General features: G+C 40.7%; 2 protein-coding genes across 3 annotated transcripts; both read left to right on the plus strand.

Annotated features, from left to right (window-relative positions):
• Nucleotides 1–406: 406 nt before the first annotated feature.
• Nucleotides 407–13,338, plus strand: LOC143118756 (cocaine esterase-like). 2 transcript variants are annotated; one of them, XM_076279847.1, is made up of 13 exons: nucleotides 407–563; nucleotides 4,455–4,644; nucleotides 7,844–7,982; nucleotides 8,329–8,462; nucleotides 8,777–8,930; nucleotides 9,422–9,526; nucleotides 9,620–9,718; nucleotides 10,093–10,236; nucleotides 10,418–10,495; nucleotides 10,600–10,744; nucleotides 12,032–12,181; nucleotides 12,424–12,496; nucleotides 13,021–13,338. In XM_076279847.1, the coding sequence occupies exons 1-13, from the start codon at nucleotides 491–493 to the stop codon at nucleotides 13,208–13,210; spliced, it is 1,674 nt and encodes a 557-aa protein (XP_076135962.1). In that variant the 5' UTR covers nucleotides 407–490; the 3' UTR covers nucleotides 13,211–13,338. The 2 variants fall into 2 exon arrangements, with proteins under 2 accessions (XP_076135962.1, XP_076135963.1); XM_076279848.1 differs by lacking the exons at nucleotides 12,032–12,181; nucleotides 12,424–12,496; nucleotides 13,021–13,338 and adding an exon at nucleotides 11,812–12,022.
• A 743-nt stretch (nucleotides 13,339–14,081) lies between these two features.
• Nucleotides 14,082–22,596, plus strand: LOC143118754 (fatty acyl-CoA hydrolase precursor, medium chain-like). Its single transcript, XM_076279844.1, has 13 exons — nucleotides 14,082–14,222; nucleotides 14,858–15,047; nucleotides 16,099–16,237; nucleotides 16,335–16,468; nucleotides 16,544–16,697; nucleotides 17,964–18,068; nucleotides 18,172–18,270; nucleotides 18,406–18,549; nucleotides 19,111–19,188; nucleotides 19,663–19,807; nucleotides 20,187–20,336; nucleotides 21,605–21,677; nucleotides 21,889–22,596. Exons 1-13 carry the CDS (start codon nucleotides 14,150–14,152, stop codon nucleotides 22,076–22,078), a joined length of 1,674 nt encoding a protein of 557 aa, XP_076135959.1. The 5' UTR covers nucleotides 14,082–14,149; the 3' UTR covers nucleotides 22,079–22,596.
• The last annotated feature ends 556 nt before the right edge of the window (nucleotides 22,597–23,152 follow it).

Here is a 23,152-nt window from a genome sequence, read left to right on the forward strand (position 1 = left end):
AATGACAATTTTGATAGGCCTGTCACATGAAAGTGTAACTGTTCTAGTGTAGTTATTATAGATTTCAGTGATTCAGTCTATTAATAAAAGACTAAACAAATTAATGAAAGTAAACAGGTTGAAAACTTTTGATGTAGCTAATAGTGCAACTGTTCGTAGGCTTGTAGAATACAACAAGCTTTTTTAGGTTATAGGCTAGGCTACAGTTAGTGACAGTGGTTGTAAATAAAAAGGTGGTGCGCAAATTGGCTTGAGAACTTGACCAATCCGCAATCTAACGGACGCATATCGGACTGAAGGGATTTCGATTGGTGTTTTAACCTTATTCACTATGACTGCACGTCGAAGTTTTCCAACAGTTGAATGCACTGTTATGTAGGTTGAAGAGTAAAGGGCGGAGCACTATTCATGTTTCAACTTCCTAGGCGAGCACAGTTACAGTACGACCGTAGTCGACTGCAGTGCATTGACGCTTGGGAGGCTAGTTACCATGATGATAAGCGTCTTACTACTACTTTTCTCTGCAAGTGTTGTATATACAAGTTCATCGACCGCTCATGATGGTAAGTGTGGCCTGGAAGTTGGAGAAAAAAAATAAACGGTAGGAAATTCTGATCGCATCTGTTTTGAAAATGCAACTGCTTATTACGGCCCCACATCAAGATTGTGTTGCTTTCTCTGACTAACATGCCACATTCATTTAAGCCTAAAAGAGAAAAAGAATGGATGGAAGTGTATATACAGTATGAGAGAAGGAGAAGGTCTGCACACTGTACGGGAAACTGTTTTTATGTATTGCTATTCCACATATTTTGTATAATGTTGTTTCTGCAAAAATAGCTTTCAATGTAATGAGATATTTGGGCCTAGTGACTTGCATGTCTGTGCTGATTGCCACCCATGGGTGCACCCTGCCTGGCTAAGGCAGGTGTCATCTGTTGACATTGAAACGTTGCCTTTTGAGAACAAATGAAGTATGAAGATGTGATGTGTGACCTAGGTGAGCGCGGGGCTACTAAAAGAAAATTGTATTGATCTTGTTTCGTTGTTGTTTGTCCCGAACAAACGTAGCCTAAACATGATTAAAGGCAATAAATTACACAACAGCGGCATAAAGACCTTGTCTCGTTACACCATGGGTCTCCAACACGTTGCTCTCAACCTATAGCCGCCCCCTTTGGAGCTTGTCAGAGGCTGAAGCACTAGGCTACTACATTTAAACACAATTATTGCCGCGAGGCATTCCAGCCTACGAATTTAATAAAAAGTAAACCATGCATAATTTAAAAAAAAAACTCAATTTAGGCTACTTCGCTATGAAATAAGGTTTCCATTAGAGCACAGCGCACGTTCAATGAATGAAAAAGGCCTTGTCTCGCAATAAACAGCTGGAAATTCCAACACTTTTTCAACTACACGAAACTTTACAGTGATCATCAAATACCCTCTAGATTTAAATGCCCATCAGCCTCAACATTTAACTATATAACAAAAAGTAAATTAAGTCCCATACCAAAACCGAAAATCGTCTGCATTTGATAGCCTGGTATGCCGCTCCAAACAAAACGCATGTCTCACAATAACGTACAATGTAAGAAATAAAGGTCTGCCTCGAATAAGCCTACCTCAAATAAATACCTGTGCTTTGCAGCCTAAGTAAATAGCAGACCATGGACATAATTTAGGATTTACGGAAATGCAATACGATGTTGGACTGTGCCTCTGACACCGCTGCCTCATTTGGATGGTAACTCCACAGGTGAGCGCGAAGATTGGATGTCGTGGATGCGTAAGTAAACTGTTTTTTGCAGTCCGCAGACAACATTCTCTTTAACCGTTACTTTACCATCTGCGGTGTACAACTCAAAGTAAAGACACCACATTTTAGATGAGTTGGGGACGTAATTGTCCACTCAGGCTGACCGTTCTGTGCGTTATCTTCAATACTATCTTCAATAATATTGAATATCTTCAATATTATTTTCAAAACAGGGTGGCTATTGAGGGCTCTGGCTCTAGTCATTATTGTGGCTACTGGCTATTATTGACTTGATTTGGTCATGGGCCAACGCTAGAATACGTTTAGAGCACCCGCTATGAGATGGCAAACAATAAAATAAAAAACAAACTAATTATAGACTGTAAAAATGCACTACACTTGGCACTAATACTACTAACGAATAGTTTATTTATAGTTCGACTATGGATATTTCACGTCATGTTCGAATGCATATTTGCAGCAGGACAGCTGGCCGACCGCTCTTAGTTAGAGCCGCTGTGTTATCCAATGAAATTAAGTTGCGCTTCAGGGCGACTCCACTCGGACTCCATGCGCGTTCCCGAGCAACTTTTTCTACTTGTTATTATACGGCTCTTCACAATGCAAGGAGAACGCTCCATTGACTTGAATGGGATTTCCGAAAGTTCTAGCGGTCATTATTTCTTGGGAAAGGACCTCTGAAAACAAGAATGACCGCTGTCAATGGCAACGGAGTTTGCGCTTGGAACTTCATTCAAAAGTGAAAGCAGACGGTTGATCAGCTGTGTTCTAAAGAATGTTTGATTCAAGTTCAGCGTGTTTTGCGAACTATTTGTTTCTCAGCAAAAGCCACGACGAAACGGTAACAAATAAGTGTAAAGAGACATATCATGGAGTTTATTTTTTCGTTTTGGCAAGTAGCCGTATAATAAGCGGGATAATGTATAGAACGCCGGTCATTATGGGAAAATAAGCCCCTTCAGGGCGAAACAAGACCCCTCCGCTGGCGCGTCGGGGTCCGGTTCGCCCTGTCGGGACTTATTTTCTCCATAATGACCGGCGTTCTATACATTATCCCTTACTTATGAGGCAAGGACTTTATGTGCATTATCGCCACCCTCTTACTGGAGGACGACTCTCTTTTTACAGAATATCCAATAAAAATCAACGTTGGTCCATGTGTCATTTCCAGCTTTGTAACTTGGCGCATGGTCAGAGCCGACTGGCGCTGAATCCGAACCCCAGTGTTCAAGATGGCGTTGACTATGAATTGGCCGGATTTACTAGCCTAGCCTCCACCATTCATTTGTATGGAGGGCGGGACTTAGTCACTCTCTCCAGTTATATATAATACCTCCATGGCTGTTACAACTAAGCCACTCATGCAGTACAATGATGTTGCAATACAAAAATATGCGCATATTAGTGTTAGTTTAGTTAGTTTTTGTGATGTTTTGCATTTTGCCTCATGTGTTTTCAGGTTTGAGGGCTTTTCTTGGCAGGATTGACCTTGGTTAGACTCTTTGCTTCTATTGGCGCATATTTCTCATGTTATTTCTCCGTATAGAAAATAAAGTCAATTTTCGACACACGTCTGTTGTTAGTTCATGACTTATGTATCGTAAATAGTCAGATCCTATTCTATCATACACATTCAGATACATTTATTGAATTAATTTAATTAAAAACAGCCTTTGGGATGAGTGTTACAACTAACCCCGCATATGGGGCAGGTTGTAACATTTCACCTATCGCCACTCTCGGTGGAATTGTAAAAGAACAGTTGCTCCTACAAACAAACTTCCAGTGCATATGTGTAACAGAGATATGTATGTTGCTTGTGAAAAAGTATAACTAGTGAAACTCAAATTATTTTAGAATTATTTAGCCATAACCAAAAAGTGTTACTTTGTGCCCCGCGCTTCCCTACTGATTCCAAATCAATGCAGAATCATTATCCTCCTATATGGGACCTATATGGTTCTATTATGCATAAAACCCATACATTTTATGTAGACTATGGAACAGGGGTCTCCAATCTTTTTTGGAATGATGGCTACCTGAAGGACCCGAAATCATATGGAAGGCTGCTCATTTGAAACAAACAGACCCTCACCCCTTTTTTCCGTAATCCTCCTAAATAATAGGCCTATGTGATTTTTACATTTAAATTATCAATATTATGTAGGCCTACAAGCCTTTAAGCAACGGTATTGTCGTCTGATTCTTCAAAACTTCAATATCAATATGCAATACACACACTTTTGTTCAGTTTGTTCATTTCAAAGTTTGCATGGGGAATCTAATCTATTTAAAAGAAAATTGTGCAATTAATAATTTAGGTTACAATTTTTAGCATTACCCACCATTAAGAACTCAGAGGCTGTTTAAGTTCTGATTTCAGTGGACAATTCGGTTTTAACATTTCAATAGCAATCACCAACACCACCCTAAGTTATGAAGACACCTCTGGTCTACAATTAAATATCTATTACAATGGAGGATGTTTTTAGAGCGATCTGCAGGTGACTTGTTGGCTATAGAAGAAAAGGAAGTGAAGGAAACCTCAGCATCAGCAATAGATCTATTGTCACAGCATTCAATAGTGAATTAACTTGTGTGTGCTTTAGAATAATGGATTTACTGTATGCCCATATGAGTTAACACCTCTATCTCGTGGTCTGGACAACTACAGGACCACTGATCCACACCAAGCTGGGAGCCCTCAGAGGCGAGTACTTGCGAGTGAGGGGAAAGACGACAGTGGTGCACTCCTACCTGGGCGTGCCCTTTGCTAAGCCACCTGTGGGACCCCTCAGGTTGGCCCCACCCCAACCTGTGCAGGGATGGGAGGGAGTCAGGGATGCCACCAAGCAACCATTTATGTAAGTTAATCAGGTCATACTCTTAATCATTATTAGGCGCAAAAAGTTCCTTCTGAAATGCTCCCTAATTTGCCTACTGGAAAGTTATTGTAGTTCAATTCAACTGAGGAGCACAATCCATCATAGAGGAATTATACATCTGAAAAATAATGATTATAATTATAATATATTATAATGATAATAATAATGATTTTACCTTGTGTATTTTATGTTTTCTTTTTTATTATGATTTTTACTTTTTAAACAATTCTTTGACTATTGCCCTTCTATGATTATTTGCTATTACTGTTTGCCTTTGTTTATGTAAAGCACATTGAATGACCTCTGTGTATGAAATGCGCTATATAAATAAACTTAAAGGCGCTCTAAGCTATGCTGGGTAATGTCACTTCTGTTGACATTCAAACAAAACAGAAAGGTAGCTCGCTACTTTCTCCCCCTCCCTCCCGTGCAATTGAAACTCTCCTAAACGCACATCTCGTCGGTGATTTGCTGGAACAGTTTGTTGTGTTTTTATGGGCAAGGTTTGCCCAAGTTGTTTTGTAGCTGTTTTTGGAGCCTGGGTTGTCCACAGAAATCACATTTTTACAGTGTATTCAGAACACAGGCAGCTAGCGGATGGTGAGGTGATGTTTGCTGTAAGTGACAAAAAATGTTTTAGCCTAAAAAATGTATGACATCGCTTAGAGCACCTTTAACTTGATTTGACTTAACTGTAATTGTTACCTTTAGCACTCTGGTTCACTCGGAGTGTGGCATAAAGCAAACTAAATTATGAGTAGGACCCAACTGCAAACAGTAGCCAACACTTGTTTGGTAGGGTCAAAGTCTTGGTTCATTGCAGTCCACTGCAGTGTCCGTTGTGAACCTAGGAGAGTGTAAATGTCTAATAAGCAGATTAATGAGATCACCCAGCCATAACTGACTCTTATGCATAGTAGAGTCATGTGATAGCAATAACAGATATGATATCATGTTGTGTAAGGGTATCAGCAGTGTTTCCCACAAAATTCTATTTGTGGTGGTAGTTTGCAGAATTAACTTGAATGCAAAAGTTTTTAACAAATTACCGCAGCGTGGTTATGATACTAACCAGATTTAAGCACAATTTAGTACAACCTGGAAAATCATTATGTGGTGGTCAATGTTGATATTGTGGTGGGCCGCCACAAATAAGTCAATGTATGGGAAACACTGATGTACTGTATGCTCAATGGGTAACCATTATGAGAAGGAGTCAACTGCTAACAGTAACAGCCAACACTTGTTTGGGAGGGTCAAAGTCTTGCCCATGTTGTTTGTAGTCTCGGCCCAAAGTGAGAAAGTCCACTTTGGTCATGGTATAGCAAGATAACAGATATGATATCATGTTGTGTAAGGGTATCAGCATGTATGCTCAAAGGGTATAACATCCATGAGACCAGAGTTAAAGGTGCAGTCAGGGATTTAATGCAATTTCAAGTCCATACCATTTTTTGTCACATTCAGCAATCATCTCATCACGACCGCTAGCTGCCCTTTCCGTGAGTACACTGTAAAAAACTCTCTGTAGGCAGCCCAGGCTCCGAAAACTTGAAACAAATGTCACAGTTTGGCTCTAACTGTGAACAGCAAGACAGAACGAGTACACAGGAAGCGCCCAAGCTCCAAGCCAGCTCAAAAAGAGAGAAAGAAATGCTGCAACAGGTGGAGTTCTTAAAGGTAGGTTACACCGGGCCTAGGTGTAACCCATCCGGCTGAGTACTGCTGCAAGCAGCCCTGCAAGACATACACACGCAGCACAACGCAACTCAGGGACCCCTAGTGGCCTGGTGGAACACTATAGACCGAGTAGTGGCAGCAGGCATAGATATACATAATAAAGGCTAGATGTCTTATGGCGGAGTCTCTAACGGCATCACCGGCTGCCATCTTGTCACAGGCAAGCTATCTGGTGGGTTCTGTGGTACCTGATGTAAGGTATATCTCTTCTCCTCCCGCGCTATAACAATGACACCTTTAGGTCACTACCTGGCATTACAGTGCACCATTGACACAATGTTGAGCTAGCGAGCTGACTGTGGCTGGATGGCCGCGAGGTGCGGACGTAGACCTCCATTGGCCAGCAGCGCGGACGAGACATCTAGCCTTTATTAGATATATATATATATATATATATATATCTATGGCAGCTGGCACCCTACAGGGGCTGTGACACAAACCAAGTGGGGGCAACCTGTCCCCCAAACAAAAATGAAACCCTGCGTGGAATTTCTCTGGGAATACTGAAGGAAAGGGATGAGTTGCCTCTCTGGTGTGTTTAGTTTGGTCCTTGGTTAAAGCATAATGTAATTTGTTTTTGCACAAAAGCGTCTGCTAATAAATTTAAATATAAACATAAACACAAACAAATGTGACTTCCTACGAAATCCCTGATTGCACCTTTAAAGACTTGTGTTACTATCAGTGCACATGCTCTAAGTGGGCTTGCCATAAGGGTGTGTGACATATACAGTATTTAACCTGTATGTGCATTAGCGGTTTGCACGGCGTGTCATCAGATCTGGACGTTGCCATATTGGAGATACTCGCCTCATTAGAAAGCATTAGGCACTGAAGTAAATCCCTAACATCGTCAAGGAAAATGGTTAATTATTGCCGTGTTTTAGGTTGTACCAATAGGTCAGACTAAGAAAAACATCTGGTGTAGGTATCGACTTCCAAAAGTTATTAAAAAACCAGGGAGAAAGGAGAATAATGCCAGAAGTTATCAGAAGAAGGGGGGCGCTTGTGGTTGAACTTGGTACTTTGTCTCCCTCACCCAACTCATATGGATCTGGGCTGCCAATAAACTGTAATTTCTCGAAACATCGCGCCTTTTCTTGTGGTCCAAGTCCTTCCCTATATGCCTTTGCATCTTAGACGCATTTTGATGAGCTTTTCTGTTTAGACACGGCTACAATCACGTAAGATATCCAAAGTGCATAATACTCCATTGTACTTCATTCACCGAGTACCGCCAATATGGCCGCGCGTGCTGGGTTACCATGGTTACCGGCCAAAACGTGACGTCCGTGCAAACCTCTAATTATAATGCTTATGATAGTACAGTCATGTGCTAACAGAGAAGTTGCAACTAAAGTTATGTACAATATTATTATCATCATAACAGCCTGAGAGAGTGCAGCCTGTTTGAGGTAATGAGCCTGTTTGTTTTTAGGTGTCTACAGAATCGACAGATATCTATAGACTTTGCAGCAATGCTTAACATGGTTATGGAGCTTCCTGAAGTTTCTGAGGACTGTCTCTATCTGAATGTTTACACTCCTGCCAAACCTGCTGAAGATGCCAAGTTACCGGTGAGTTCAACCACTTACTTGACTGTTACGTACAGACCACTACTGACAGACCACTCCACTGTATACTGACAGACCACTCCACTGTTACTTTCAGGCCTACTGGAAAGTTATACAGTAGTTTAATTTAACTGAGGAACACAATCCTAAGCAGAAACAGTAATCATAGAAGAGATGTACTGTATTACGCATCTGAATAATAAATCTGTGGAGGTTTGGCTTAAATGTGCTACATGTGGTTTGGACTGTGTAATTTACTTATTAAATACATAGAGAAGATTTGTTTTTGCACTATTGCAAATGAGTCAGATTTTCAGTTTGTCTGAGGTCATGTGCTGCTGTCATGCAGGTCATGGTGTGGATCCATGGGGGAGCGTTAATCATGGGCTCCGCCTCCTTCTATGATGGATCTGTCCTGGCAGCCTATCAGAACGTGGTGGTGGTGCTGATTCAGTATAGGCTGGGATTGATGGGCTTTTTCAGGTTAGATTGTGGTTTGTGCTTTTGAAAGTTTCATCATCCCTGACACTCTTACTATTGCTATTTATCGCGATTTACAAGACATACTCACTATTTACATTGTGTTCATTGTGAATATAAATATTATCAATATGAAGTTTATAGAAATGTGGACCGAATTGCTCTCACCACACTGACCAATCAGAGGGTCAGACCCAACTATGCTACAATATAAATAGAAAGGCATGTTGGTGATAGTCAGCTGTGTATAGTATGCAGTCTTGGGGAGTTGGTATGTGTCCAGACTCTTTATGCTTTCCACTTCTGTCTCCTGTAAGCACTGGCGATGATAACGCCCCTGGAAACATGGGTTTCCTGGACCAGGTGGCTGCACTGCGGTGGGTCCAGGAGAACATCCAGAGCTTTGGAGGGGACCCCTCTTCTGTCACCATATTCGGAGAGTCGGCAGGAGCAGTGAGCGTCTCAATGCAGGTGGGGTTCTGAGCTAACCCTAATACTAGGGAATACCATTCCCAGCCATGTTCAAAAAGAGGACAGACTTCATACAACAAAAACATAGACTTTGGGGGGAGCAGTGGCACACCCCAATTTGAAGCACAGTCTTTCCTGAGGTCATTTTCCTCAGAGCTCACTTCCTGTCTCGCTCTTTCCTCGTCATTTCCTGTGAACTCTTCACTGTCCTGTCAAATACAGTTTTGTAAAGTCCAAAAAAACAACCCTTAAAAAGTTAAAGCTAGTAAACCAACTTCAATAAAATATTTTCAGAGGTAACAAATATGGTATCTGTTTATCAATGTGCATTTCATACAAGCTGGTTAACCTATTCATTTAACTGATGCTTTCCTCAACTGTTTACTGTTATACTGTATTGTATTTCTTCTCATCTGTATGCCAATGCTGCAGCTGTACTATTTAACTGAACTCATGATTTATTACCTCGATGCGTTATTGTCATTCCATAGGTCCTTTCACCATTGAGCAATGGCCTTTTCCACCATGCAATTACAGGGAGTGGTGCCGCCACAATAGAAACCTTCGTCAGCCTAGAGCCTATGCGTACAGCTAAGGTCACCACCTCACATTATATCATATCATCTGTTTTCTATTCTGAAATGTTGAGTGGTTATAATACCCCTAGATGTGTTTCACTGTTCCGTTAGATTGTGGCCAATGCTGTGAAATGTACTGGCACCAAGCCACACCAGATTGCTGACTGTGTGATGAAGATGTCGACAGAAGACATCTTAAAGGTTGCAGAGGTGAGATGCTTTAGTATCTGACAGAAGATCCATATCTCATTTTTTTTCTCCAGTAGATTTTTCAAGCACTTTGAAAATCACATCGTTTCAAGTGATGATCTCAATATATTGCTTGATTGTTGATTTAAACTTGTCCACAGGTGCTAAATACCTTAGCTACAGATACATAGACATGATGTATTTAGGAGAGATTTGATGACATAGACTAAAACAATATAAAAAGTGCAGGCAGTAACAACAACAACACCAGAACTATGGTTTACATTGTGTAGCCATAAACACCTAAATCTCGGAACACCTAACATTCACATATTCATATTCAGAAAAAAATATATATTTACAAAATATATTTTATTATATTCTCTATTTCACAGATTAAGGGATGGCTCTTTGGAGTGACTAAAGATGGAAATTTCATGCCAAAAAATGTGAAGGACCTTTTTGAGTCTCATGAGTTCAGCAAAGTCCCATTAATCAGTGGTGTGACCAATGATGAGTGTGGTTGGATGGTGCCTTTTGTGAGTAAACTCACTGTGATATTTAACTGTATGTGCATTTTAAGCCAGGGATTGTGTAGTCTGTGTGTGTGTGTGTGTTGGGGGGGGTGTTGGCTGGGTGTTCATCAGTGAATTAAATTAATTGAATGAATTTAATGAATTAAAAATGAATATACTGTGCACACTGTATATTTTTTCTCAGTTTAATGCTCCACCTGGGTGGGTGGAGGGAATGGATCGTGAGGTAGCCAAAGAAGGCATCATCCACTTCTTCCCAAATGTGAGCGCACTGATACCAACTTGCCTAATCTATTATTGATGACACCGTGACTCTACCCTGATGTCCTTAGATGCTTTGTGAACAATGCAAATTTGTGTTTACAGACAGAAGACTGGATTATCGACTTGATTGTAAATGAGTATTTGGGTAGTGGAGAGAATCGGATCAAAAACAGAGATGGATTCTTAGAGCTCTGTGGAGATATTCTCTTCATCATTCCTATCATCAAGCTATCAAATTTTCATAGAGGTAAGACATAAATGAATATATAGGCCAGGGAGTACTGACCTGGGCAGCTTACAGGGATCCTATACAATCACTGACAGGGGTGCTACACCTGGCACGTAACTGAAGTGTTGTGCCCGCAGCGTCGCGTCTGCTGCAACAATTAGCTTCCACTGTAACCAATAGAACTGGCTACACCAGGCGTGATAGCGGCGCATTTGTCCAGTCTTCTAAAACTACTTTCACACTACGCAAACGGAGCACTTCAGTCGAGGAGCCGGTGTAGACCGGGCATGAGACTCTCATCCATGTGTGTTAACCTCTCAGCATGTCTATGGGCTGTTGTAGGAACTTAAAATTGTCTAGGGATTGTTTCAGAAATGAAGTTTCAGTCAGCCAGGAGTCAAGTCAGAAATCTCAGAGAGCTTTATTCACGAATCCGGAGACCTACGTCGTGTTGCTAACAGACGCAGTCTGATGTTACAAACAGGGAAACACTTTTTATACTTCACTGACAGTTCAGACAAGACATGACATCTCCATTAATGGTACGCAAACTTGTTTACGACATAGTTACCCAAAGAGTCAACCATATCTATAAGGCTGTATCCCATAACGACCAAGGGCCATGGAATTCAGTCAAGATTGACCCCAAGACAGTAAATAAGGTCTTAGGGCGCCAGCCGTCGAGAAGAGGCCTACCCAGCCTCCCTTGAAGACACACACACACTCAGTCATGATACACACATACACAGCATTGACACACGCACATACATCCAGACATCATGGCATTCGCACACACATACAGCAAGGCTGCAACCATGCGCTCACCATGGAGGCACACACACACACAGCAGGACTGCACACTCACACACTCAGCATGGCTGCGCAAACACCTTGAACAGGGAATTCCACAGTTGTTAACACATAAATCTCTCCTTCACTTTCTGCTTACAGCAGCGTCTCTTTCTTCAGCTTTGCACAGACCATACCAAAAGAGTAAATGGTTGAATATAGCCTGCACTTAAATGGAAACACCTTTAAGGCCAAAATGTCTTACTACACTGTGTTTTCTTTTTTCTTTTCCAAAGAAGTTAACAGAAGGATTGCAAGAGCTGTATTCATTCTCCGAATCTGGATGATCAAGGCAGATAACAGTGAAGGGCTGTGCTGCATCTTCATTTCAATATTAGAGGGCTTTATTTTGAAAGGGACAGTTTCTTAAGAAATGAAGTATTTGGAGCTGGATCTGTGCCTCAGTGAGAGACACAGAGATATATGTCATACTCATCTCTTATTTTTTCCCCAAAGACTCTGGTGCACCAGTTTACATGTACGAGTTGCAGCACCGTCCAAGCACAGTGTATGACAGACGTCCAAGTTTCGTTAAAGTGGACCATGGAGATGACATTGTGTATGTCTTTGGGAGCTGCTTCATGAAAAGCCACGTCAAGATTAACGGTAATACTCTATTACAGCTACAGCTATGTAGTGCTGTTGCCCTATGCTTGACTGGCTCTTAGATAATCCCATTATTTTCATGCATACAGTAGCCTACATTGCTTACAGCAGACTTTATCATTGTGAATGTAAATTACTTTAGCATTGTTTAACAGTACCACATTTGAATATGTGTTTATTAAGTTAGGTTATGTATGTAAAGATTCTTCGGTATCTTTGTAGTTATTTCTGTTTTCTTGCAGCCACCGGCACGGAAGAGGAAGATGAGCTTTGTAGAAGAGTTATGTCATACTGGGGAAACTTTGCTCGAACTGGGTAATGTTTCTGTACTGTTTAAGGGGGACATTCCTTGTATAACAGTAAAGACCTTTATTACATTTTGTCTAGCAACTAATCTAATTATTTTTTAGACAAACCTTAGTTACTTTCTATGGAATAGAATACATACACTGCAAACCAGAGAGAGAACTCAGGTGTCTCTGTCTCGTCTACTCAGTGTGATTGAGACAGCATATCTCCTAGACAATAAAGAGATAACTACCCCCACATGTTGTGCCATCAGGAAAACATAGCAAAATGGTGCAAAACCTTTTCATTTTGAACTTGCCCTAGGTGTCACCGCTGAGAAAAAATAGAATCTGTACCTAAGCATTAGCCAGTAAAGAAGAGGTGGTGACTAGAACACAATGAGTCATGACATGAAATGACCCTTGTTTGCTCCTACTTGGCAACTGTAATGAAGAGTAATTTGCTGAATTTGACAAAAAAATGTTTATTACAATTTTGGATTGTATGGATATGTGTATAATTATTCTGGTACGTGTGTTGTCCTTTTTCAGATCCCCCAATGGTCCTGGGTTGACCCACTGGCCGATGTACGGTGCTGGGGAAGAGTACTTGGGGATCGGGCTGAAGCAGCAGGTGGGAAGCCACCTGAGGGCCAACCGCTTCACCTTCATGACGGAGACTCTTCCCAAGAAGATCCAGGAGATACAACAGCAGAAGCAGCAGCGCTGTGATGAGCTGTAGAAGGCTGAGCCTCAGACCCCCAAGAAGATCCAGGAGATACAACAGCAGAAGCAGCAGCGCTGTGATGAGCTGTAGAATGCTGAACCTCAGATCCCCTCTCTCCTCACATTAAACTAATGCTTCTATTAGTCTTCAGTGTCTGATGAATGATTTAATGAATATATATGTTTTTAAAGGAGTTACATTCTGTATATTCAGACAATAGACCTATCATATACAAAAAATATTTTGTGATGTTATTGAGAATTAAACAGCTGTATAGTTGATAAACAGTTTCTTGAAACATATTGACAACAAGTTGTGGACTTCTAATCATAACCACTGGATTAATGATAAATCAATATATTAACATATTTTTGTATATCTTATGCTCCCTATGAGAGGTATACTAGCACATAAAATATCATACATGAACCGCTTTTAGGCCTACAGGTTTGCTTTTATATTGTAATGACAATTTTGATAGGCCTGTCACATGAAAGTGTAACTGTTCTAGTGTAGTTATTATAGATTTCAGTGATTCAGTCTATTAATAAAAGACTAAACAAATTAATGAAAGTAAACAGGTTGAAAACTTTTGATGTAGCTAATAGTGCAACTGTTCGTAGGCTTGTAGAATACAACAAGCTTTTTTAGGTTATAGGCTAGGCTACAGTTAGTGACAGTGGTTGTAAATAAAAAGGTGGTGCGCAAATTGGCTTGAGAACTTGACCAATCCGCAATCTAACGGACGCATATCGGACTGAAGGGATTTCGATTGGTGTTTTAACCTTATTCACTATGACTGCACGTCGAAGTTTTCCAACAGTTGAATGCACTGTTATGTAGGTTAAAGAGTAAAGGGCGGAGCACTATTCATGTTTCAACTTCCTAGGCGAGCACAGTTACAGTACGACCGTAGTCGACTGCAGTGCATTGACGCTTGGGAGGCTAGTTACCATGATGATAAGCGTCTTACTACTACTTTTCTCTGCAAGTGTTGTATATACAAGTTCATCGACCGCTCATGATGGTAAGTGTGGCCTGGAAGTTGGAGAAAAAAAATAAACGGTAGGAAATTCTGATCGCATCTGTTTTGAAAATGCAACTGCTTATTACGGCCCCACATCAAGATTGTGTTGCTTTCTCTGACTAACATGCCACATTCATTTAAGCCTAAAAGAGAAAAAGAATGGATGGAAGTGTATATACAGTATGAGAGAAGGAGAAGGTCTGCACACTGTACGGGAAACTGTTTTTAAGTATTGCTATTCCACATATTTTGTATAATGTTGTTTCTGCAAAAAAAGCTTTCAATGTAATGAGATATTTGGGCCTAGTGACTTGCATGTCTGTGCTGATTGCCACCCATGGGTGCACCCTGCCTGGCTAAGGCAGGTGTCATCTGTTGACATTGAAACGTTGCCTTTTGAGAACAAATGAAGTAATGAAATGAAGTCCACAGTGTGCAGACCATCTCCTCTCTCTCTGAGACGTTTTGTCTGGCACCTGTTAAAACATATTTTGGATGTGCGCACCCATTTCTACAAATAAGTGTATAATACATGCAAATAATTTCTCTGATACTTATCATAATATAACTTTGTAGTTTGTGAGAGTAGCTATAACCGATATTTGCCTGCCCTGTTGTGGTCTGGACAACTACAGGACCACTGATCCACACCAAGCTGGGAGCCCTCAGAGGCGAGTACTTGCGAGTGAGGGGAAAGACGACAGTGGTGCACTCGTACCTGGGCGTGCCCTTTGCTAAGCCACCTGTGGGACCCCTCAGGTTGGCCCCACCCCAACCTGTGCAGGGATGGGAGGGAGTCAGGGATGCCACCAAGCAACCACCCATGTAAGATCATCATGTTACACTCTCAGTAGCCTGCTTCTCAGGGGCCAAAGTAGGGTGTCAGAATTTTGCCTGTAATGATTTTATTTTAATGTTTTAGACCCCAAGTTTTTGCCTCTAATTACAGCTTTGTAAACTATGCAGTATAGGACATAATCCTAGTTGCAACAGGAATAGTGGTGCAGATCTATAGATATAATACAAGAATCTATAATACAAGGTCTCATGAGACCAGATTGAAATGACATCTAAACTAATCCAATGGTTTGAGAAGACAAATCAGAATCAGAAGAAAAACATCCCTTTACAGGAGTGCATACAAAAGCAATTTCCTGTGCGTCATGCAGCCCCATGCACATATTTGACCTTACTGTATATATAACAGCTTTAAAGTCATTTAAAGACACTGTAAACACACTTGTAATAGGGAGAATCGTGCACCTAGCATAGCTGGCAACACCCCCAGGTAGAGAACCAGCCTTGCGATTTTGCCTGCATGGCGCGCCAGTGGCATCCTGTGAGAATCGTGAAACATTTCTCTTTACCTGGTCAGATATCTCTTTATCTGGTCAGATATCTCTTTACCTGGTCAGATATCTCTTTACCTGGTCAGATATCTCTTTGCCTGGTCAGATATCTCTTTACCTGGTCAGATATCTCTTTGGTGATTGTCATCGCCTGTTGCTAGTCACTCGGCTCCAAAACAAATACATGTATTATGGGAAGGGCTCAAGCCATAAGAAGTATTTAAAAGTATTTAAAATGGCAAGGTAAATATACCTTATAAGTATTCCGCGACTGTAGGGGGAGCCCATAAAACCCGAAACTTCACTGGATGCCTTTATTAAAGTCCATTATGTCAGCTGTGGGGCCATAGGCCTAAACACCTAATGAACAATCTAAGGGGGATCATTGAATTATGTGTGGAACTATGATACAGTATAAACAAGTTCTTACTCTAATTTGGCCGTACAGAGTCTTTTGTTTTTATTATTATTTATTATGTCCATACTGGCCCATGATGAGCACAGCCTAACATCCAGTTGTCTTTTAGGTGTCTACAAGATCGACAGATATCTCTGTTCTTTGCAAAAGAATACAACATGGTTATGGAGATTCCTGAGGTGTCTGAGGATTGTCTCTATCTGAATGTTTACACTCCAGCGAAACCTGCTGATGATGCAAAATTACCTGTAAGTTCCAGTGTGGCGTGGACACACAATCCATAGCTTTACGGTGCAAATCCACCCACACCTCCATATTTTATGCCTCTGGCTTACCGTCAATTAGGTCATGGTGTGGATCCATGGTGGAGCGCTAGTCATGGGCTCCGCCTCCTTTTATGATGGATCTGTCCTGGCAGCCTATCAGAATGTGGTGGTGGTGCTGATTCAGTACAGGCTTGGATTGCTAGGCTTCTTCAGGTGAGATTGCAGTTATGACATATGACAAATATATTTCACAGACATAACATGTTTTCCACTTCTGTCTCCTGTAAGCACTGGGGATGATAACGCCCCTGGAAACTGGGGACTCTTGGACCAGGTGGCTGCACTGCAGTGGGTCCAGGAGAACATCCAGAGCTTTGGAGGGGACCCCTCGTCTGTCACCATATTTGGAGAGTCCGCAGGGGGGGTGAGCGTGTCACTGCAGGTGGGCTTCTGTATTCCAGTGTTCGGTATTTGCAACAAAAACCTGAGTCTCATTTAGAGGAGCCGTTAAAGCGTAACTCTCGCCAAAATGCATCATAGGGTGTGAATGTACCTGAGTCAAACTTTCGTTTAAAAACATAATTACGTCTGAAGCGCCACTTTTAAGCTTGACCGTGTTGTCATTTTTAGGTCAAATGGCCTTTTGAATTAGCCTGACGAGCCAGACCCACATTAAAATGTAGGGTCTGGGCACTCACCGTTCGCAGTGCTCAGTCCGAGGGGCGGGATAATAGGTTGTCTTTCAAATTCCCTCTGCACGCAATAGGACAGCGCTGAGTCCCATGCGTTTTCCCACCAGCGGAGCTAGTTGGCTAGTTCAAACTTTTGCCAACTTAAAACAAGCTTAACTCGTGTCACACTGTTGGCCAACAGCAACATCCATCTTCTTTGTTTTCAAGTAGCAGGGAATTCAAGCCAAACCGTTGCAACTCTGCCATCAATCATTATGTTAAGCCCACCTAACGACTATACACGATTTGATTGGCCTGATAGAAGTTAAATTTTTCGAGCTCACAAGCCAACGGAGAGTTGTTAGACTAGCCCTGGAAGCAAATGTAATTTGCTGCCGCTAGGGTGCGTCTAGATTTCTAGGCTACTTTTGGATGGGAATCGTAGGGGCACTAATATTTTGACACATGATTGCGTCAAAATCGCTATTTTTAAAACACTAAGAGGGCTCGACACAACATGAAACTTTGATCAAAGTATCATCAGTGTCTACACATGAACTCGAGCATTGAGAACATTGTTTGTGTACACATAGTTTACTAAAAAGAAAGGTTTTGGACAACTCACTCCTTGACTGGCAAGATGGCCGCGAGCAGAAAAACCAAGTGAGATGTTCACTAAAGCTTTCTTTTACTCTAGGGCTAAGCTAAATCCATATGGGAAACCAGGTCGCTGAGTACACAGAGTTTACTAAAAGAAAAGTTTTGAACAACTCCCTTGATTTTTCTGCTCGCGGCCATCTTGCCAGTCAATGAGTGAGTTGTCCAAAACCTTTCTTTTAGTAAACTGTGTACTCAGCGACCTGGTTTCCCGTATGGATTTAGCTTAGCCCTTGAGTAAAAGAAAGCTTTAGTGAACATCTTCTTTGAAAAAAGCTAGTCTAGGACTATAGGCTTAATGTATGTATGCTAAATGGGATATAAACATTTCACACTAATAAGCATAATAAGACCTTGACATTATCTGTCTTCTGATTTAGATTCTCTCCCCACTGAGCACTGGGCTTTTCCACCGTGCCATTGCAGAAAGTGGTACTGCAGCCATGGATGTCCTCACTGGCATTCAGCCTATGGGCACAGCCAAGGTTGTCATCTTGCACCATCTTCACCCTGTTTTGCATTAGGAGGCCAAAGTGTTTGGTAGTTGACTAAAATTTCACCCATGTACTTTGGATTATTTTTCCTTAGACTGTGGCAGACATATCGAACTGTATTGGCACCAAACCACAGCAAATTGTTGACTGTGTGATGCAAATGTCGACTGAGGATGTTTTAAATGTTACGATGGTGAGCATTAAGTCACTTTTTTTCAAGCATTTTTCTTTAACTTCATTGGGCACTTCCAGTCAATTAGAACAAACCAAGATCTTGCTGTAATCTCCACATGCATCTAAAACATTGTTTGCAATGACCCAAACCCAGAATACAGGTTGGATCTATGGGCCGGCCCTGGATGGACATTTTTTACCAAAGAAAGTGGGGGACATTTTTGAGTCTCAGGAATTCAACAAAGTGCCATTAATTAATGGTATCAACAATGATGAATGTGGATGGCCAGTGGTTGCGGTGAGTAGGCATATACACCTTTTGCATTGGAGATATAGGTCATTATAAAACGGATAGTTCCGGTCCTTGATTATGATTGGTTGAATCGCTTTCGATGCCGTTGTATATTTCCCTGATATAGCACGGCTGAGACTGCATTTTGTTCTATATTAATGCGCTTAGAATGCATAACGGTTAACAGCAAGTTCAAAGTTGCTGAGCAACAATTCCGATAAGAATCTATTATATGGGGACTCCGTGGAAGAATGGACATTTGTAGACGAAATAGCTTTTAAATTTCATGATTACCAGTATTTGTTTATTTTGTATCAATTTTAATGTCCTATATGTGGTAGCCGTTTTATAAAAACAATAAGCCCCTTGAGGCTGTTCGATATGGTGAATATAGCACAGCTGAGGGGTGTTGTTAGGCACAAAGCGAGCCTCTCGGGGCTTATTGCTTAACTATGTGCATCATTTGGTCTGTTCTGATCTGCATTATATTGAGAATATTGTCTTGTTTTAATGTGTAGATTGAATTAAGGTTGTCATTTGTGTTTTGTAATTGTGTTTTCTTATCAGTCAATGGCTCCACCTGGTTGGGAAGAGGGAATGGATTTTGAGACAGTCCAAAAGTTAATAACCGCCTTCTTCCCAAACGTAAGCATTAACTTGTTATACTCATCATTAGATAGCTAGATAGATAGATAGATAGATAGATAGATAGATAGATAGATAGATATAGATAGATAGATAGATAGATACATACTTTATTGATCCCCAGGGGAAATTCAAGGTCTCAGTAGCATACAGACATCACACACACATTCACTAACAGCAGAAAAAAGTAATTAAAAGTATGTTAAAAACACAACTAAGCAATAAGGACAGTGACTGAGGCAGGGACTGAGCCTGTGATTCTCTGTGCATAGTAAGGTAAGGTAAGGTGCTCTGTGTGAGTGAGTGTCATGGTGATGGTGCAAATGAGTAAGTCCAACAGTGCAACAGTGCAAGAATAAAGTCAATGTATAAAGTCAATATATATATATTATCCAATGCAACCAGCTTTGTTTGTTGAACATTGATGACTTGATGTGTCATAGTTTGGGGCTTGATACAAATATCTGTTTCTAGACAGAAGACTGGGCCATTGACTTGGTTTTGGATAAGTACCTGGGGAGTGGGGAGGACCGCATCAAAAACAGAGATGGATTCACAGAGCTCTTAGCAGATCTAATCTTCCTTATTCCTGCCATCAAGCTGTCGAAGGCTCACAGAGGTAAGAATCAAGTGGACGAGAGAGGCCAACAAGGACCGAGTTGTTGGATAAACTGTGACAGATACTGAACATAAAAGCCTCTTTGTTCACATGAATATTTATCCACTTAGCAGATATTTTTACTTAACGTAAGGAATTGCAAAAAGAAGATTAACATTCAACCTACATTGCAAAGTAGATCTGGGCTACCTAACAGTAACTACTACCAGAGGAGAATGCAGACTTGGAGCAGTACCAGTGCTTTCAATGCATTCACACACACATACACACACACACACACACACATACTGTACATACACACACACACACACACACACACACACACACACACAAAACACTTACCTATCACAATCCCTGACTATCACAATCCCTCCCACAGATTCTGGAGCACCAGTTTACATGTATGAGTTGCAGCATCCTCCAAGCATACTCACGGACAAGCGTCCAAGCTTTGTAAAGGTGAACCATGCAGACGATATTGCATTTGTGTTTGGAGGCCCATTCATGAAAAGTCATGTCAAGATTAATGGTAAGTGTTTTGTGTCCATAACCAGAGATAATCTGAGAAGGGAGATTTCAATCGTACGGACGTACGCAGAAAAAGCCGGGTCAGGTTCGGGACTTCAAAGGATAGGTTTTTTTACGGAATACTATGGAGGAAGTGGTTAAAGTGATATTAACAAACTCCTATATTGTAAAAATGTTCAGGTCTTTTTCATTAGATTCATTTTGTTAAATTATGACGTTAAATATAACGTTTTTCAGATGAGAGGCACTTTTTCTCCATATAAGTGAATGCCGTTTATGATAAGCGTTTATGCTAAGATAAGGCAAGGTGTTGTTGGAGAATTGATTTGATTGGTTCAGAATACCGGTAATGCACATGACCCAAGCTAAAGAGCTTTTCATCAATGTAAAACCTGCTAAGATTGCTATCTCCCCCCAAAAAGAAAAATCTCTGCCATGGCATTGGAAATATATTGCTGTTATGTAATGGGTAGCCCCCTCTTTGGAAAATTATATAAATTGTTCATTAGTAGTTAGTTGATCACGGACGAGACTCCAAAATAGGAGGGCAAAGGGGCAAAAAGCTGGACACCCCAAACTCAATTTCTCCAAAAAGATGTTGAGGGGCAGAGGGGTTGTTGGGTGCTTAGTGTTGCCTACACTCTTAAAACGAATGTGTTGTCCCTATCTGATTCTGGACATAGAGATGTGTTATCCCTATCTGATTCTGGACATAGACATGTGTTATCCCTATCTGATTCTGGACATAGAGATGTGTTATCCCTATCTGATTCTGGACATAGAGATGTGTTATCCCTATCTGATTCTGGACATAGAGATGTGTTATCCCTATCTGATTCTGGACATAGAGATGTGTTATCCCTATCTGATTCTGGACATAGAGATGTTATTCAACTCATATTGTGTAACAAATGAAAAAAGGAAGCAACACATACTGTGTTGTCCCTTCCTGGACACGGAGATGTGTTACATAAAAACAACGCGAGTTCTGTTTTATTCAACACATTTGTTTTAAGAGTGTATGTTGTTCTAAAACCCAGTGGACAAAACAATGTATTCATAATTAGGTGTTGTTCGCTGTTGTACATGTCATACAGGCACATGTAAAAGCCGGACCATCCGGAAAAAATCCAGATGAGTGGTCAAGTTATTTGCAATGCTGATGCTCTGTTTACACATCTATTTGTTTGAGTGCAAAATGATTATTTCATGGAACATAAAATGTTGTAAACCTACAGTATACACATGCATATGTCTCTTTAAATTCAGGCACCTTCACAGAGGAAGAAGACGAGCTTTGTAGAACAATGATGTCATACTGGGGCAACTTCGCCCGCACTGGGTAATGTTACTTAACACGTTTGAGAAGGAGACTGTGAAGTGTAGCACAGCTTATAGGTATTTCTGACACAGCTCTAATATTAAGTATTTTTCCTTGTCCTAGTGAGTTAGTAGAATTTATTCCCCAGTTCATTTTCAGTTTTTGAAACCTTGATACACCTTATCTGGTGTTTATGTGTGTGTGTGTGTGTGTGTGTGTTGTCCTTTTTCAGATCCCCCAATGGTCCTGGGTTGACCCACTGGCCGATGTACGGTGCTGGAGAAGAGTACTTGGGGATCGGGCTGAAGCAGCAGGTGGGAAGCCACCTGAGGGCCAACCGCTTCACCTTCATGACGGAGACTCTTCCCAAGAAGATCCAGGAGATACAACAGCAGAAGCAGCAGCGCAGTGATGAGCTGTAGAAGGCTGAGCCATAGCTCAGTTCCCTTCTCAAAGGAATCAAATCCAGTCTTGTTGAATGATTCAAGACTAGCTTAGTTACTTTAAACCAGCAACAATTTTTCTACCAATTTTATAACAGAGAATTGTTTAAGATTTCTGTTCATGGGTACGATGAACAGCTGCTATGATGAAAAAGTCTGTACTCTTTTTAGTGATTTAAACAGTCTGATATACTGTATACAGTATGTGCTTGAAAATGTTTCAAATGAAAGCTGCAAGTTTTAAAATAAAATTTAGGCCTACAGTTTTCAATATACAAACAAATATTTATTTTATTTATAATCAACACTCCTTTTGAATGCCTAAAGGAAAGCACTTTTTTCAGTGGACCAATGCTAAACACTTCAGAAACTTTTATTTCCTTAAAACATTTGATTGAAAAAACATGTCCTAATCAATTAACTTTTAAGTACTTCCTGACGAAGGCTTTTGAGCCGAAACGCATTAAAGTGTTTTTTAATATTGATCTGCCCATGAAATAAAGGCATTTTACATTTTTTCACTTGATGAGTGCCTAGGTATATTCTTATTTTTACAATTGATCAAGCCCTCAACCTAAGAGCACCGTCTTGAATCTGCTTAGCATTCAAATTCCATTGCACAATATAGTCAGGCTAACAGTTTTTAGTCAACATAAAATCCAAGATGAGCATGAGGTGCATTTATGGCTTGCATTTAGTTTAATCCATTAATGGTAATGGTGGAATTTTAAAATGCCGTCCACAACATTTAAAATACTAGCTGAGAAAAGCAGAAATCAAGTCTCCCTAAAACCAAAAAGAGTCTATGTGGATCATAAGTGAATTAAATATTGACCATGTGATCAAAGCTGCTTCTATTTCCAGTAGTATTTTTAGGAATACAGAAAAAATATGCCTGGTAGGCTACTGTCAGGGGTAAATGTGTTATTTTTTTATGACAAATGATTCTTGAAAAGAAAGAATAAACTTTGTCATCTGATCATGGCATGATAACCCTTTAATGCGCAAGCTAGGCTTACCCCTTCTAATGCGTAACATGGGTCAAAAATGACC

The sequence above is a fragment of the Alosa pseudoharengus genome, unplaced genomic scaffold (genome assembly GCF_046254945.1).
Source record: "Alosa pseudoharengus isolate Yale_2024_CS ecotype anadromous, Long Island Sound unplaced genomic scaffold, YU_APseudo_1.1 YU_APseudo_1.1_scf_12, whole genome shotgun sequence".
NCBI lineage: Eukaryota > Metazoa > Chordata > Actinopteri > Clupeiformes > Clupeidae > Alosa > Alosa pseudoharengus.

What these genes read in the sequence shown, in the direction of transcription:
- LOC143118756 (XM_076279847.1), top strand. Translation starts at nt 491, where the DNA reads ATGATGATAAGCGTCTTACTACTACTTTTCTCTGCAAGTGTTGTATAT. An exon ending in GTGGTTGGATGGTGCCTTTT is followed by an intron (nt 10,237 to 10,417) that starts GTGAGTAAACTC and finishes ATTTTTTCTCAG; the next exon opens with TTTAATGCTCCACCTGGGTG. An exon ending in GGAAACTTTGCTCGAACTGG is followed by an intron (nt 12,497 to 13,020) that starts GTAATGTTTCTG and finishes GTCCTTTTTCAG; the next exon opens with ATCCCCCAATGGTCCTGGGT.
- LOC143118754 (XM_076279844.1), top strand. Translation starts at nt 14,150, where the DNA reads ATGATGATAAGCGTCTTACTACTACTTTTCTCTGCAAGTGTTGTATAT. An exon ending in GTGGATGGCCAGTGGTTGCG is followed by an intron (nt 18,550 to 19,110) that starts GTGAGTAGGCAT and finishes TTTTCTTATCAG; the next exon opens with TCAATGGCTCCACCTGGTTG. An exon ending in GCTGTCGAAGGCTCACAGAG is followed by an intron (nt 19,808 to 20,186) that starts GTAAGAATCAAG and finishes TCCCTCCCACAG; the next exon opens with ATTCTGGAGCACCAGTTTAC.